The sequence below is a fragment of the Schistocerca gregaria genome, chromosome X (assembly GCF_023897955.1).
Source record: "Schistocerca gregaria isolate iqSchGreg1 chromosome X, iqSchGreg1.2, whole genome shotgun sequence".
NCBI lineage: Eukaryota > Metazoa > Arthropoda > Insecta > Orthoptera > Acrididae > Schistocerca > Schistocerca gregaria.
The window spans coordinates 204,945,410-204,963,562 of record NC_064931.1 but is presented as its reverse complement, the minus strand read 5'-3'; the positions used below and the strand labels follow the sequence as shown (position 1 = coordinate 204,963,562).

Below are 18,153 nucleotides of genomic sequence, written 5' to 3'. Positions count from 1 at the left end.
GCGACGCAGAAAAAGGTCTATAAAACACGCCATAGAGAAACTGAGGTCATGTACTAAAAATTAAATGGCCTTCGCCATACTGCTAGGACAGACAAAAAGTAAAACGCGGTCGACAGCCCGCGCGTTGCGCAACCCAGCTAAAATGATCTCAAGGCGAGAGGGCCGAGAAGAGGTCTACCAGACTGATGGGAGAGGCTTAATAACCCGGAGATTATTTCATGAAGGGAGGACCAGTGGTGGTCCCAAAGTGACACCACTTACCGACAGACGGCAACACAGAGATCATGGGAGGGAATGTAAGCACTAGCGGGCCGAGGTAAGAGGACTAAGAATGTCATACAGTATGAGCAGCATAACTTCCCCATAAGAAGGAAGCCGTCCTCAGGGGAAGGCCAAAACGGACTGGGAAGAAATGCGAGAGCTCCCTGAAGGGAGGCAGCACGTGGACGCTGCGATTTTAAGAGTAGCCGTAAATCCTTTTTGTTGGATCGAAGACCGCAAACGTTCCATTGGAGGAGAGTCATGACGAGGAAAAAATGAAGGGGTGTAACCTTGGCTGCTGCCGAGTGCCACCCTTCGAATACCCGCTGCTACAGAGCACAGATGGAGGAGGATACTGCTCCATTATATCTACAGAAGCGTCGACATTCTCCTTCTGTCGGCCAGCGGAGTCGAGGGCAGAAAACCTGGTAACGGTGGGCACCAGACATGGAGGTCGGCCAAACGAGGGTATCACTTAGAGACACCATCGAAGAGGATCTTCGACTCTGCGCAGGAAAAGACCGTTTGCCTTTGACTACTTCGAGCTTTTCTGGTTTGCAGAGGAAGACACAGATGTTGGTTGGTTGGCTGGCTGGCTGGCTGCCTGCCTGGAGGGACGTAGAAGTCTTCACCGGACTATTCCCTCTGTTCTTTCCGCCTACCAATTGTGTAGCTGGCGACTTTGTCCCTAGAGGCGAAAGTTTTGTAGCGCGTTACACAGCTGGAGTAGGAGATGGGGACACTACCGTGACGTTGGACGGTTTCACAACCACGGTGCTAAATTTGAGGTCGCATGTCTGCGTGGTCATATCCTTCATGGAGCGAAATGTAGCAAGGACAGTACTGTAGGAGCCAGACGGTAGAATGCAAAGTTTCCGACTAGCCAACAACTTGCGAGCGACCGGGTAAGGCACTTTTTCCTTCATCCGGATATCCTGGACAGCCCGCTCATCGAGATACACTGGACAGTTGCGGGAGGAGGCGGCAGGGTCGCCATTGCAGTTGGCTCGACTGGCTGTAACGATGACACTGGTAGCAGTGCATCGGATTCAGTATAAACGGTCTGAATGCGTTAACTTCATAACATGCTTTGATCTTTGATGGAAGAACCACACTATCAAAAGTGAGAGAGCGTTTGTGGGCACTAAGGTGACACCCAATGTACTGCAATGACACCCTAATCAGAGAGGTACGTTTAGATTTCTACCTCGGTCAGACCATCGATCAGCCTAGCGTAGATAACACTACATGAAGAATTCAGCCTTTGATGGGCCTCGACACGAACAGGATAGGCACGGAGGAGCGAAGCTGCATGAAATTGTGCTTTAGAATCAGAAGTAGTTTCCAAAAGCAAAGTGCTACGGCGTAAACCAGAGCAGGATTTCACAGGGCCAGCAACTGCATCAACACTTTTCTGAATAATAAATGGATTTACCGTGACAAAGGGCTGACATATCAGTATGTGAAACCACGAGGAACTGTGGTATAGCTGGGAGGGTCTTTGAATCGTTAGCCTCATTCCATTTACGTTTCGTAGCCGCTGACAGAGAAAAGAAGATTGGCTCATTGTGAGAAAATCCTCATGATTGCCAGCGACTCTGATGGCGCTCCTTCCAACTGCGCCCCCCCCCCCCCCCCCCCTTCAGAAAGGCTTGCCTTAGGCGATTGTTAACAGCTCAGGTCACACCTCCCGAACACCTGACAGAGGGACCAGTCGGCAACTTGGGAAGGTAGCACCTCAGGCAGTCACCCTTCCCTGGGCCTGATCTATACCAGGGGGTGCATGAGAGCTCTACCTGTCGACCCAGGCCTGGGAATTACGCGTTACCCAGTCACCTTTTACACGTCAGACGCGTGGGCTGGCCTTCAGGAGCGCACAGTGAAGACGAAGAAAAAGTGGAACCTCAAACGGAGGAAGGACAGGAGAAGGTGGAGGTGGAGGAGAAAGATGAAAAGAATAAAAAACAGTAGAGAGTATTCTGATACTGACTACCTAAAATGAGGAATTCGTTTCCAGAAACAACCCAGGCGTGTTCCCCAAGGCAGCGGAAACAGAACAGGAAGAGGACAGACATGCAGCATGGAAGGGAAAAGATGCTACAAAAGCAGAGGCCTTGTGGTGGCCAAGCACGAACCCGCCAAAGAGCAGTGAGCCCCAGCGGAGAGGGGGGCGGGGGGCTGATGAAAATTGCTGCTGCAGATGCAGTGAAATGCGCGAGACCCATACGTCGAACACTGAGGTCTTCCCTCTCTGTAGTACCACGTGGCCGGCCGAGTCCGATCTTGCGACCCTACATTCTCGTGACCGTCTCTGACAGCAGTTTTGTGCAGTGGCTGCATTCTTGCGAAGTCTGAGCTGCTATCTTCCCAAATTGCCGATTGGTCCCTCTGTCAGGTGTTCGGGAGGTGTGACCGGAGGTATGAACAGTCACCTAAGGCGCGTGCACCCCTTTCTGAAGGGGGCCCCCATTTGGAAGGAGCGCCGTCAGAGACGCTGGAAATCATGGGGATTCACAGTCAATGGCTACGAAAGGTAAATGGAATGAGGCTAAAGATTCAGAGACCCTCCGAGCTGCACCACGGTTCCCCGTGGTTTCACATACTGATGACATTCAGCCCTTTGCCACAGTAAATCTGTTCATTATTCAGAAAAGTGCTGATGCAAATGCTGGCCGTGTGAAATCCTGCTCTAGTTGACGCAGCAGCACTTTGCTACAAACATCCTGCTTGTAGTCGCCCTATATCATGACGTAGTTCAAACTCAGTATGATAATTGCGTCATTGTCGCTTTTTCTTGACTAATGCCAACTCGCCCGCCCGGTTGGCAGTGCGGTCTAACGCACGGCTTTCCGGGCGGGAAGAAGCGCCGGTCCCCGGCACGAATCCGTCCGGCGGATTTGTGTCGAAGTCCGGTGAACCGGTCAGTCTGTGGATGGTTTTTAGGCGGTTTTCCATCTGCCTCGGTGAATGCGGGCTGGTTCCCCTTATTCCGCCTCAGTTACGCTATGTCGGCGATTGCTGCGCATACAAGTTCTCCACCTACGCGCACACCATCATTACTCTACCATGCAAACATAGGGGTTACACTTGTCTGGTATGAGACGTTCCCTGGAGGGGGGGGGGGGGGGTCCACCGGGAGCCGAACCGCACAATAACCCTGGGTTCGGTGTGGGGCGGCGGAGGGGTGAAGTGGACTGCGGTAGTCGTCGTGGGGTTGTGGATAACTACGGCTGCGGCGGGGATGGAGCCTCTCCGTCGTTTCGAGGTCTCCGGTTAACATACAATGCAATACAATACAATGTCAACTCACCGTGTCCAATCTCAAATTAAATTAACTCCCACTACCGTTACAGAGTAAATTTAAAGGAAACCTGATTTGATCCTCATAGTAACGCTAGTAGCTCCACTCTTCCGCGGCTGGAGCAAAATTTTAACACACATCTTTCAGATTTAGAGACAAGCCTTTCAACTTTCGTTTGTGTCGCGCCGCTCCTCCTTGGTTTTGTGATTTTTTTTTCGGTCAGTGAATAAGATTAAACAGTGAAGTTGTGAATGTGTAACAGGTGTGAAGATTCATGACTGCTGACATCTCTAACGAGTGCATATTCGGTGCCGACGTACAGTACCTCATATGGAAACTCCACCGCAACGGCGTCGAGATCCGTCAGGTTGGCTACCCGTATGGAGCCGGCAGCGCTGACCATAGTAGCAGACACCTCAGCAGAGCCTTTCTTGTGGAACGGCTGCGGCTCGGCCACGCGGCTGAAGGGCACAGCCCAGCGGCCCCAGACGTACAGTCCGTTGAATAGCAGCATCTGTGACGGCGACGTCGTGTCTGCAACACATCAACCTGTCGTTGCAAAGACACCCCACAAATATTTGGTCATATAGCGCTTTTTGTTACTCAGAAATTGTACCAGACGAACGCTTATTAACTGAAGTATGTTCGTCAGTGGGATCAAGTTGAAGTTGTGACATAAGAATTTCTTAGTAGCGAGTACGTAGCACATCTTTGATGGAGAATCATAGAAAGATGAGTAAGTAACTTCAGTCATGCGCCAGGGAAGTACAATATTGGCCATTAAAATTGCTACACCAAGAAGAAATACAGATGATAAACGGGTATTCATTGGACAAATATATTATACTAGAACTGACATTTGATTAAATTTTCACGCAATTTTGGTGCATAGATCCTGAGAAATTAGTACCAAGAACAACCACCTCTGGCCGTAATAACGGTCTTGATACGCCTGGGCATTGAGCCAAAGAGAGCATGGATGGCGTGTACAGGTACAGCTGCTCATGCAGCTTCAACACGATACCACAGTTCATCAAGAGTAGTGACTGGGGTATTATGACGAGCCAGTTGCTCGGCCACCATTGACCAGGCGTTTTCAATTCGTGAAAGATCTGGGAGAATGTGCTGGCCAGGATAGAAGTCGAACATTCTCTGTATCTAGAAAGGCCCGTACAGGACCTGCAACATGCGGTCGTGCATTATCCTGCTGAAATGTGGGGTTTCGCAGGGATTGAATGAAGGGTAGAGCCACTGGCCCTACCACATCTGAAATGTGACGTCCACTGTTCAATGTGCCGTCAGTACGAACAAGAGGTGACATGTGTAACCAATGGCACCCCATACCATCACGACGGGTGATACGCCAGTATGGCGATGACGAATACACGTTTCCAATGTGCGTTCACCGCTACGTCGCCAAACACGGATGCGACCATCATGATTCTGTAAAAAGAACCTGGATTCATCTGAAAAAATGACGTTTTGCCATTCGTGCACCCAGGTTCGTCGTTGAGTACACCATCGCAGGCGCTCCTGTCTGTGATGCAGCGTCAAGGGTAACCGCAGCCATGGTCTCCGAGCGGCTGCAAACGTCGTCTAACTGTTCGTGCAGATGGTTGCCTTGCAAACGTCCCCACCTGTTGACTCAGGAATCAAGACGTGGCTGTACGATCCGTTACAGCCATGCGGATAAGATGCCTGTCATTTCGACTGCTAGTGATACGAGGCCGTTGGGATCCAGCACGGCGTTCCGTATTACCCTCCTGAAGCCACCGATTCCATATTATTCTAGCAGTCGTTGGATCTCGACCAACGCGAGCAGCAATGTTGCGATACGATAAACCGAAATCGCGGTAGGCTACAACCCGACCTTTATCAACGTCGGAAACGTGATGGTACGCATTTCTCCTGCTTACACGAGGCATCAAAACAACGTTTCACCAGGCAACGCCGGTCAACTGCTGTTTGTGTATGAGAAATCGGTTGGAAACTTTCCTCGTGTCAGCACGTTGTAGGTGTCGCCACCGGCGCCAACCTTGTGTGAATGCTCTGAAAAGCTAATCATTTACGTATGACAGCATCTTCTTCCAGTCGGTTAAATATCGCGTCTGTAGCATGTCATCTTCGTGGTGTAGCAATCTTAATGGCCAGTAGTGTATTTTGGGATGCTTACTGTTAATATCTTATATTAATGACCTAGCAGACAATACTCACCTCATATCTTTCACAAATTATACAGCTCTTTATAATATTTCAAAGTTATACTGGGATTGGCGATTTGTTTTAAATGTTCAGAAATATAAAATTCTGCACTACACAAAACGGAAAAGCTACAGTATCATTTGTCAGTCTTGCAGATACGTTGGTGTAATGAGTTCCAGCCCGGGTCCGGCACACAGTTTTAAACTCCCAGTAAGTCTCTTCTTGGTATAAATTTGAGGAGATATGAACTGGGTTGATCGGATACACTCAACAGTATGAAATCATGCGGCAGAATTTTTTTCGTTCGTATGATACTGGAAAAAATATTGCAAGTTAAATAAGGACATTGTCATCAAAGTGTTACTGCGGCTCCTCTCTGAATATTGTTCCAGTGCACGAGACCCGTACCAATAGATAACCGCGGATGCTGAACGTATACAAGGAATAACTGCTCGAATAGACAAGTTTAAATCACGGGAGAGCGCCACGAAAATGATGAAAAGAATGAACTGGGAGATGTTTTAAGCTAGATGTTAACTATTCCATGAAACACAAATTACCTTATAGGTCGGGCAACCATAGCTAAAGAACTTTTACCTAATTAAGAACTTTGCCGCGCGTGTTTAGCCGAGCGGTCTGTGGAGCTGCAGTCATGGACTGTGCGGCTGGTGCCGGCGGAGGTTCGAGTCCTCCCTCGGGCATGGGTGTGTGCGTTTGTCCTTAGGATAATATAGGTTAAGCAGTGTGTAGGGACTGATGAGCTTAGCAGTTGAGTCCCATAAGATTTCACATATTAAATTAAGAATTTTGGGAAAAAAACAATGAACAGCTATTGCGGATTTGAACTACACTCCTGGAAATTGAAATAAGAACACCATGAATTCATTGTCCCAGGAAGGGGAAACTTTATTGACACATTCCTGGGGTCAGATACATCACATGATCACACTGACAGAACCACAGGCACATAGACACAGGCAACAGAGCATGCACAATGTCGGCACTAGTACAGTGTATATCCACATTTCGCAGCAATGCAGGCTGCTATTCTCCCATGGAGACGATCGTAGAGATGCTGGATGTAGTCCTGTGGAACGGCTTGCCATGCCATTTCCACCTGGCGCCTCAGTTGGACTAGCGTTCGTGCTGGACGTGCAAACCGCGTGAGACGACGCTTCATCCAGTCCCAAACATGCTCAATGGGGGACAGATCGGGAGATCTTGCTGGCCAGGGTAGTTGACTTACACCTTCTAGAGCACGTTGGGTGGCACGGGATACATGCGGACGTGCATTGTCCTGTTGGAACAGCAAGTTCCCTTGCCGGTCTAAAAATGGTAGAACGATGGGTTCGATGACGATTTGGATGTACCGTGCACTATTCAGTGTCCCCTCGACGATCACCAGAGGTGTATGGCCAGTGTAGGAGATCGCTCCCCACACCATGATGCCGGGTGTTGGCCCTGTGTGCCTCGGTCGTATGCAGTCCTGATTGTGGCGCTCACCTGCACGGCGCCAAACACGCATACGACCATCATTGGCACCAAGGCAGAAGCGACTCTCATTGCTGAAGACGACACGTCTCCATTCGTCCCTCCATTCACGCCTGTCGCGACACCACTGGAGGCGGGCTGCACGATGTTGGGGCGTGAGCGGAAAACGGCCTAACGGGGTGCGGGACCGTAGCCCAGCTTCATGGAGACGGTTGCGAATGGTCCTCGCCGATACCCCAGGAGCAACAGTGTCCCTAATTTGCTGGAAAGTGGCGGTGCGGTCCCCTACGGCACTGCGTAGGATCCTACGGTCTTGGCGTGCATCCGTGCGTCGCTGCGGTCCGGTCGACGGGAACGTGCACCTTCCGCCGACCACTGGCGACAACATCGATGTACTGTGGAGACCTCACGCCCCACGTGTTGAGCAATTCGGCGGTACGTCCACCCGGCCTCCCGCATGCCCACTATACGCCCTCGCTCAAAGTCCGTCAACTGCACATACGGTTCACGTCCACGCTGTCGCGGCATGCTACCAGTGTTAAAGACTGCGATGGAGTTCCGTATGCTACGGAAACTGGCTGACACTGACGGCGGCGGTGCACAAATGCTGCGCAGCTAGCGCCATTCGACGGCCAACACCGCGGTTCCTGGTTTGTCCGCTGTGCCGTGCGTGTGATCATTGCTTGTACAGCCCTCTCGCAGTGTCCGGAGCTAGTATGGTGTCTGACACACCGGTGTCAATGTGTTCTTTTTTCCATTTCCAGGAGTGTATTAGCCGGACGTGTGGCCAAGCGGTGCTAGGCGCTCCAGTCTGGAACGGACACAGGTTCGAATCCTGCCTCGGGCATTGATGTGTGTGGTGTCCTTAGGTTAGTTAGGTTTAAGTAGGTCGAAGTATAGGGGACTGATGATCTCAGATGTTAAGTCCGATAGTGCTTAGAGCCATTTTTTTTTGGTCATATAATGAACGGGGGCAGGGGGCCGGCGGACGGACATTTGAAGTCCACTTGAAAGCTAAACCAACCATACAACTGCAAATGTACTCGGAGCAGACCAGACTGCCCCGCGACAGCGGTGCGCCGTATTCAACGGCCGTAAATATTAAATCAATTGTTTTCGATTACACCGCAGAACTAAGCAGAAACCATACTTCTCCAAATAGAAAATTACTCAAAACTAATTCAAACTCTAAGTTGCTCCACGACACAGCGCTATTCACTATTCAATTTAAAATTCTTAAATATGCGCTACCGTGAAAATTTTGCTGCTGTAGTAGTCAGATAGCTCTTAGCTAAATACAGTCAGTTCAAGAAACTGAGAACTTTCTCGTTGATTGCACGATTAATGGGTCAAAGATGCAGCGAAGCTGAACGATCCTCTACTCTCAGGTGATATTAAAATGAATTTTATATTTCGGTAATTACAACAATTGGCACTGCAGTTCCTCAATCAAAGAGCGATTAGAGAAACCCTTGTACAGCTGATGCCAATATACTGAAGTATAGGCTGACAGCGGAGAGTGAAGACATACGAATGGCAGAGTGAATGTTCGCGATATGTGATTCACAGGAGGGCACAAAATATTCTGCAAGATCTAAACTAATGAGTACAAACCTTTCTATAGTTCCAGTTATCTAATTTTATGCAACTGGTTTCAGCAAGAAATCGTCACATTCGTTGCGAACAAAGTAAATTTCCCGGATTATGTTCGTGCCGTTAGGAAACATGGTGTAGGTAACTCAGTTCGTCGCTTCATTTGATGATGCACCTTCGAGTGGCAAATAATGAAGGCATATTTCTCCATTTTGTGATCATTTTCTCACATTTTTTGTAGGTATAAAATATAAGCTGTCAATCTAAAGATTCGTTTGACCAGCACATTGCCTTCGCACGAATCGTCCTGCTGGAGGCCGTATGACAGTACTGAGAAATGATATTAAGCACCCTATATCGACTGTGAACCAGTTTACCTTGTTCTTATTTTTATTATATTTACAGCACTTCTGGAATAGGAAGTCTTACTCCATACGAAATTTTTGATTTTTATTTTTTGGTACTCTGAAATCCAGCGCCATTACCCATTATTCCGTGAATTCAAATGAGTTCAGGTCGCCATGGTCTTAGAAAGAGAGCTTTGAAACTTATAAAAGTGCTTTGAAACGTAGAAAATTTTTTCTACAGATATGCGTGTAGGAAGGACCTCAACACATGAACGATTTGAGATCGCCCTAGGTGGGGGTTAGAATCTATTTCGTATGCCCATAATCGCAAATGGTGGGGGAAGTACAATAGACGCGCGCGGCGTATGAGAAAGAGGTAGTCCCATGTCGACAGAGACAAGTGCACATCTTATTCAGTTTATTTGGTATGTCGCGAGTTTAAAACGGATACGCTACCTGCGAGACGATACTGCTCAGGGAGCATTAGACCCAGCATTACACTCTTTGTTAGGGAGATGTTATTTTCTCTGAGAACTGACTGACAGCAGTTATACATCTGTGTGTTTGTGGTTGAAGGCCAAGTTCTCGAACATATACCACTGCCACACCACCTGTGTCACAAATCTGCCTGCCGCTGTGGCCGAGCTGTTCTAGGCGCTTCAGTCTGGAACCGCACGACCGCTACGGTCGCAGGTTCGAATCCTACCTCGGGCATGGATGCGTGTGATGTCCTTAGGTTGGTTAGTTTTAAGTAGTTCTAAGTTCTGGGGGACTGATGACCTCAGATGTTAAGTCCCATAGTGCTCAGAGCCATTTTACCATTTTGTCATAAGTTTTTACGTACCGTTGGTACTAAATTGTCGTAAGACCTACAAAACGATCGAATAAAGTTTTTATCACTCCCCACCATAACACGTGAAATGAATGGTATGAACGTTTTCCGTACCATTACCAAGTAGGTGGTCTTTCGTATAATTTTCTGTAACTAAGTAAACGTGCTCGACAGGTTGTTTGTCCTTACGTTTCCAAATTACAACATAATTGCTTTCTTCCAAGAGGAGAAACATCTTCACATCTGTGAAGTACCTTAGGACAGCAGCGTGTCTTTGCTTCAGTTGAGAAAACACGCACACAGTGTGTACTGTAGTCGGTTACGTGATTTTTACCTTCCTCTTGGATCGAATGCCAGAGCTCGCCCCGTAAAAAGTGCGGAAATTTTGGAAACGCTTTAAAGGTAATTGGAGTATGTCATACTCCCCCCTTTATCAGCACAGAGTACAACTATCTGTTAATTTTGCTCTCTTCTACCAGTACGTTGCAATTTGTGTCCTTAATGTCGATTAAGTAGTAATGCATACAATACTAGTGAATTACCAGCATGCTAATACTTCACGTTATTTTAGTGTTTGCCCGCGGCTGTGGCCAAGCGGTTCTAGGCGCTTTAATCTGGAACCGCGCGACCGCTACGGTCGCAGGTTCGAATCCTGCCTCGGGCATGGATGTGTGTGATGTCCTTAGGTCAGTTAGGTTTAAGTAGTTCTAAGTTCTAGGGGACTGATGACCTCAGATGTTAAGTCCCATAGTGCTCAAAGCCACTTGAGCCATTTTTATCATAGTGTTTGTATGTTTAATGCATCATAAGCCACAAATCGGATTACGAAACTTTTGACCGAAGTTGCTAGATCTGTGAATGTCAGTGAAAGTAAACACAAAAGAAAAAAAATAGTTTTGCTTGAAGAGAACATTGAAACTTTAATTGAATATACTCCACGAAATATTTGCCATTAGAACTTTCACGTAAATGTGGATACTATGCTCGCTATAAGGAGGACTGTATAATTCAGAAGTTTTCTGGCGTAGTTTCCTCTCGCCGTTTTGATTTTTATCTCGTTGACAGCCTTTGTGGGAAGCAACACGTGGAAGCTCGATGCTTCCTAAGGTCAAGCACAAAGGCATCTCTCGGCGTCGTTCTTGCCGAGAAGCAGCCGTCTGCGCCTGTATTCAATTTCGTCCAATCAATGCCACCGCGCACGTGCCGACGGAATCTTACAAGAACTACGGTCCAAGAATCCCTACGTGTGGCTGTCGCAAAAGAGCTTTATTCGCATGAAAATCGGAATAAATAAGAAAGAAAAATAGTGTTCCACGTGTTCGTGTAGTTGGAGGTAGACGGCAGGTCTCTATCAGCTCTGTAAAATGTCACGGAAGACTTAAGAAATCACCCGCCTCGCTAAACGACAGCTATTGTAACCATAATTTTCAACAAATAACGGAACTTCTGAATGCTATTGCTTTAGAATTACGAATGGAAATTAAAATAAAAAATCCATGCGTAAAAAGTTCAAGTTGCGCGATTACTTACAAATAAGAATGAAGCAAAATGGTAGGTTTAGTCTTCTAAGAGATACTAAACATGTTGGACACCAAATGGTACAGCTGACCAAGCTACTACTTGTCTTGAGACATGTGACTAGCGTGAGAGACCTAACGCAGCCCGTAAGCCTAGATGTCGACTGCATTAGTAACATTAGGTGGCTGGCAAGCCACAATGACTACGGTCGCAGGTTCGAATCCTGCGTCGGGCATGGATGTGTGTGATGTCCTTTGGTTAGTTAGGTTTAATTAGTTCTAAGTTCTAGGGGACTGATGACCTCACATGTTAAGTCCCATAGTGCTCAGAGCCATTTGAACCAAGCCACAGTGATCTTTTTCTCAATAAGTTTCAACTCTAAACAGGAAAGAATGTTCACCACATTTAGATCGTTCGCTGCGAGGTTGCCTTCTACAGAAAAACATCACTTAACAAGGAAACCTGGTATGAATTTTACAAAATTGGTATAGTTAAAAACAATTTAACTCTTGTAAATTGTGAAAAATTCGCGTAAATTTATTTTCAGAATTAATGACGAGTAAACTTTGCCTCCTGCGCCTACTGGCAACGGTTTGAAGCCATACTTATTAGCAACAACAAAGCAAATGTTTGAGATGGGAAAGAAATTTAAGACTGAGCTGATGACGGAATTTTGTAGTACGTGTAGCGCCTCTACAACGGGGATCAGATCTAAAACATCCGTGCTACCAACTCCTTCGGTAAGTGTTTCGGATCCTTGTCGCCTGAGGCCGAAGAAATATTAAGGCATTCAAAAAAGTATTACTACAGTTGCAGTTAAGTGGTCTAATATACATCTACATACATACTTCGCAAGTTACCAATTGGTGCATGACGGGAGACACTTGCACCATTGCTAATTTTCTTTTCCATTCCACTGTCAAATCGACCGCTCTACATTCATGGATAGATTATCCATAATACCGGACTAATACACTAATCAGCCAGAAGATTGTGACCGTCTACCTAATAACCTGTACGTCCACCTTTGGCACAGATAACAGCGGCGACGCATTGTGACATGGAAACAATGAGACATTGGCAGGTCGCTGGAGGGAGATTGCACCACATCTGCCCCCGCAAATCACCTAATTCCCATAAATTGCGGGGACGGGGGCGATAAGCTCTGACACCACTTACAATCGCATCCAACATATGTGTGATCGGGTTCAGATCTGGCGAGTTGGGAGCCAGAACGTCAATAGGAACTCGCCACTGTGTTCCTCGAAACACTATCACACTGTCCCCCTGACATGGCGCATTACCTTGTTGAACAATGCCACTGACGCCGGGAAAAATGATCATCGTGAAATGGGGTACGTGGTCTGCCAACAGTGTATGATACTCCATGGCCGTAACTGTGCCTTGTGCAAGCTCCACTGGCTCCATGGAGAACACGTGAATGTTCCCCACAGCATAACGGAGCCGCCGCCTGCTTGTCTGCTTCCTGCAGTAGAGGTATCAAGGAGCTTTTTCCCCCTGATGACGGATTCTTTCCGTCCCATCGGGATGATGAAGATATTGGGATTCATTAGACCATGCAACGCTCTGCCACTGCAGCAACGTCCACTACCAGTGATGATTATATGTGGTTTGTGGGGCGCTCAACTGCGCGGTCATAAGCGCCCGTACAATGCCCCAGTTTTTACACAGTCTAATTTTTTTTCACAGTCCAATCTAGCCACTGTGAAGAATAATGATGATGAAATGATGAGGACAACAAGAACACCCAGTCCCCGGGCAGAGAAAAATTTCCAACCCAACCAGGCATCGAACCTGGGACCCCGTGATCCAGAGGCAGCACCGCTAGCCACTAGACCAGAGCTGCGGTCTCCATTGCCGATGGTTACTTTTCCATTTCAGTCATCGTTGCCGATGTCGTAGTGTTAACATTGGTGTATGCATGGGTCGTCGGCTGTGGAGGCTCGTCGTTAGGAGTGTTGGTGCATTGTATGTTCAGACACACACGTACTCTGCCCAGCACTGAAGTCTGATGTTAGTTCCACCACAATTCACCGCCTGTCCTGCTTTACCAGTCTGCCCAAACTACGACGTCCGAAATCTGTAATGAACGGCGGCCGACCAACCCCACGATGCTGGGACGTGGTATCACCTTTGTTTCGCCACGTGTTGAAGACGCCTACCACAACGCTTCTGTAACACCCGAGAAGTCATGCAGTCTCCGAAAGGCTCGTGCCGAGTCTCCGAGCCGTCACAAATTGCCCCCGGTCGAACTCAGATCTCGCGCCTTCCCCATCCTACACACGGATAGCACGCTCACTTACACAATACTGGCCATTAAAATTGCTACACCACGAAGATGACGTGATACAGACGCGAAATATAACGGACAGGAGAAAATATTCTAAAATATGCAAATGATTAGCTTTTCAGAGTATTCACACAAGGTTGGCGCCGGTGCCGACACCTACAACGTGCTGACATGGGGAAAGTTTCCAATCGATTTTTCATACACAAACAGCAGTTGACCAGCGTTGCCTGGTGAATCGTCGTTGTGATCTCGTTTAAGGAGGAGAAATGCGCACCATCACGTTTCCGACTTTGATAAAGGCCGGATTGTAGCCTATCGCGAGAGCGGTTTATCGTATCGCGACATTGCTGCTCACGGTGGTCGAGAGCCACAGACTGTTAGCAGAATATGGAATCGGTGGGTTCAGGAGGGTTTTACGGAACGCTGTGCTGGATCCCAATGGCCACGTATCACTAGCAGTCGAGATGACAGGCATCTTATCCGCATGGCTGTAACGGATCGTTACCTCTTGTTCGTACTGACGGCACTTTGAACAGGGGACGTTACATTTCAGATGTGTTACAACCCGGGGCATTTCAGCAGGAAATGCACGACCGCATGTTGCAGATCCTGTACGGGCCTTTCTCGATACAGAAAATGTTCGACTGCTGCCCTGGGCAGCACATTCTCTAGATCTCTCACCAACTGAAAACTTCTGGTCAATGGTGGCCGAGCAACTGGCTCGTCACAATACGCCAGTCACTGCTCTTGATGAACTGTGGTATCGTGTTGAAGCTGCATGGGCAGCTGTATTTGTACACGCCATCCAAGCTCTGTGTGACGCAATGCCTAGGCGTGATCAAGGCCGTTATTACGGTAAGAGGTCGTTGTTCTGGGTACTGATTTCTCTGGATCTATGCAGCCAAATTGCGTGAAAATTTAATCAAATGTCAGTTCTAGTATAATATATTTGTCCAATGAATACCCGTTTATCATCTGCATTTCTTCTTGGTGTAGCAATTTTAATCGCCAGTAGTGTACATGTGCCATGCCTGTGTCTGACTAGCAGTCATTCGTCGCCAGGTGACGCTGCTATCGCCAGGACGGGTTTATATCGATAATAGGTCGGTGGTCATAATGTTCTGACTGATCAGTGTATGTTCAATGGCTGTAAGTACTATGGGACTTAACATCTGAGGTCATCAGTCCCCTAGACTTAGAACTACTTAAACCTAACCAACCTAAGGACATCACACACATCCATGCCCGAGGCATGATTCTAACCTGCGACGGTAGCGGTCGCGTGGTTCCAGACTGAAGCGCCAGAACTGTTCGGCCACTTCGGCCAGCTTTGAAGTTATTCTTTAAAATTAATAGCTATTCCAGGAAACCACGCTATATAGGCACTAACTTAATGTAAATATTTACACACCTAATGTCCTGCTTTGCAGAACATTCAAATATCCTGATTCAGGGTCCCTGTAATTTTCCTAAATTCATTCGGCCGCCTAGCGGGAACAATGAAATACCTAATTTAGCTGTCAGCTTTTGCGTTTCACATACTAATACATATAGCTATCTCCAACGGGAAGTTAATATCTTACGTCCGACACCGGAACCAGATTTAGGGTTTTAACATCCTTTGGACAAAGTGTTTTTGGACTGAGCACCAATTTGGGTAGTGACAACAAAAAGAAGGAAGTCAGCTGTAGCCGTTTCACAGAGTGTTGACATTTTTAATGCAATATACACACTTTTCAGAAACACTATGATAAATGCAAAAAGTAAAGACTCTTAAAATGCACTGGCTTTGCAGTATCGCAAAGGATTCAGATGCATATGCACACGTGTTCAACAACTTTACTGGATATTAAATGTCTTCTTGGTAGTACAGTGAAGTTTAGCAGTTCAAGAAATATGTAGGAAAAAAATTCCATACAGGAGTAGGTCATGGATTCTTTAAGATGTTTTGGATTTTATTGTAACTCATGTTTGCAATTAGCCGGCCCGTGTGGCCGAGCAGTTCTAGGCGCTTCAATCTGGAGCCGCGCGACCGTTACGGTCGCAGGTTCGAATCCTGCCTCGGGCACGGATGTGTGTGATGTCCTTAGGTTAGTTAGGTTTAAGTATTTCGAAGTCTAGGGGACTGATAGCCTACGATGTTAAGTCTCAGTGCTCAGAGCCATTTTTTGTTAGTAATTAAAATGTGCATCTGACTTTCCACGTCTGAGGCATGTGTGTGGGAAAGAAAGATTCGTATGGTTTAACAGGCAACATTTCACTTCCTCCATCGTCCTCGGCGAACGAATAGTTTGCTTCGCCTACGACAACATTTACGTGAATGAAACTGTCCACACCAATCTGCAATCTATGACACGACTTTTATTTCTAAAGGAGGTTAAGGGGTGGGGAAGGGGGGGGGGGAGAAGAGTATAAGTTAATCATATCATGGTGGAGAATTTGGTGAACAAAACATTCTATGAACGGCAAAAGGAGTCAGTGTTCCGTTGGAACTTTTAATAACACTCATACATGGGCTTTATAACAACAGCGTATAAATGTCAATTTGTGCGACTGATTTAAATGCCTATTGCACTTGTTCAATACAGGGCCCTTTAATGCAGTTTATGGATAACGCTAAAGACGTCCGATGAAGTCCCATATATGCTCGACTGGAGACGTATCTGGTGATCGAGGAAGCCCAGGCAACATGCCGACAAACTGTAGAGCATGTTGGGTTACAAGAGCGGTATGTGAAGGAGTGTTATCCTGTTGGTAAACACGTCCTGGAAGGTTGTTTATGAACGGAAGCACAGCAGCTCGAATCATCAGAGTGGTGTACAAATTTTCATTCCGATGACGTGGGATATAACCAGAGTGCTTCCGCTGTCATACGAAATCGCATTCCAAACCATAACTTAGAGTGTACGTCCAGTGTGTCTAGCGCGCTGGTGACTTACTTGTCCGTCTCCGTAGACGCATGGTCAGCGCTTCAGATTGGTGAGCGAAGAGGCCCTGGTTTGATTCCTGATCTAGCCGGAGATTTTCTCCACTCGCGAACTGGATATTTTGTTGCCCCTGCATTCCAATCGTCGTAATTGACTTAACTGTTGAGATTGCTGCATGGGTATGACCCGAAAGCCAGTAGATTGAAAAATAACTGGCCTACTCTTAACTAAGATACGGCCACAACCGACATCAAAGAAGAAATAGCTGTCATCAGAAAATACAGCAGCCCTCGACCGTGCTCTCCAGTGACATCTAACTTGACAGCATTGAAGTCGCAAATGGCTGTGGTTTAGGGTCAGTGGGACACACTACAAAAAGTGTGACGTCATCCACATGAGTACTAAAAGAAGACAGTGAAATCAGGCTACACGATAGATCACAAAAAAATTATTGTCTGTCAAGTAAATGCCTAGGGATTACGATAACCCGCAACTTAAACTGAAACAATCAGACAGAAAATGATGTTGGGAAGGCAAATCAGACTGCGTTTTAGTGACAGAAGACTTGGAAGATTTAACAGATCTACCAAACGGACTGCGTACACTACGCCCGTCCGTCCTGTTCTGGAGTACTGCCGTACGATATGCGATCCATACCAGACAGTGCTGACGGTTAACATCGAAAATGTTCAAAGAAGGGCGCTCGCATTTCATCATCGCGAAATAGGGGATAGGGTCACGGATACGGTACGCCTGTTGTGGTGGCAGTCACTAAAACAAGGGTCTTTAATTGCTGAGAGATGTTTCCTCGAAATGTCTATCACCAACTTTCTCTTCCGTATGTTAAAATTTATTTGTTGGTCCACCTAAAAAGGGTAAAATGATTGTGGCAATAAAGTAAGAGAAATTAGACCTCGCACGAAAAACTAAGTGTTCGTTTCTCCCGCGTGCTATGCGAGATTGGCACGATAGATAAACACACTGAAGGTAGTTCGATGAACACTTTGCCAAGCACGAAACTCTGAATTTCAGGGTAGTTATGTAGATGTGCCACCTGTTGTAACATAAATGATCTCAGAATGTCTGTGATGAACACTGTGTAGTAGTAGTAGTAGTAGTAGTAGTAGCAAGTAATTAACAGATTAAATTTTGATTGTGGAACACATGATTTCTGAGAAACGAGTTTTCCTTGCAAGTCTTTACTACACATTATTTGAGAGATTTTTGAACTATGTATTCCAGAGGTTTGTGGTAGCGATAATACATCTTCAGATTTTGGAAGGAAGTACGGAATATTACCAGGATGAAACTAAAGGGTGAAAGAAGAAGAATAGGAACAGAGGGATACTAATTAATTTCTTTCGAGTTTA

General features: G+C 46.8%; 1 protein-coding gene across 2 annotated transcripts in view; it reads right to left on the bottom strand.

The window, feature by feature from the left end:
• LOC126298901 (uncharacterized) overlaps positions 1-18,153 on the bottom strand; it is an 85,448-nt gene that overhangs the window by 19,637 nt on the left and 47,658 nt on the right. For both annotated transcript variants that reach the window (XM_049990440.1, XM_049990439.1), the window contains exon 5: positions 3,888-4,096. In XM_049990440.1, the coding sequence (XP_049846397.1) occupies positions 3,888-4,096 (209 nt within the window). The remainder of the gene's footprint in view (positions 1-3,887; positions 4,097-18,153) is intronic.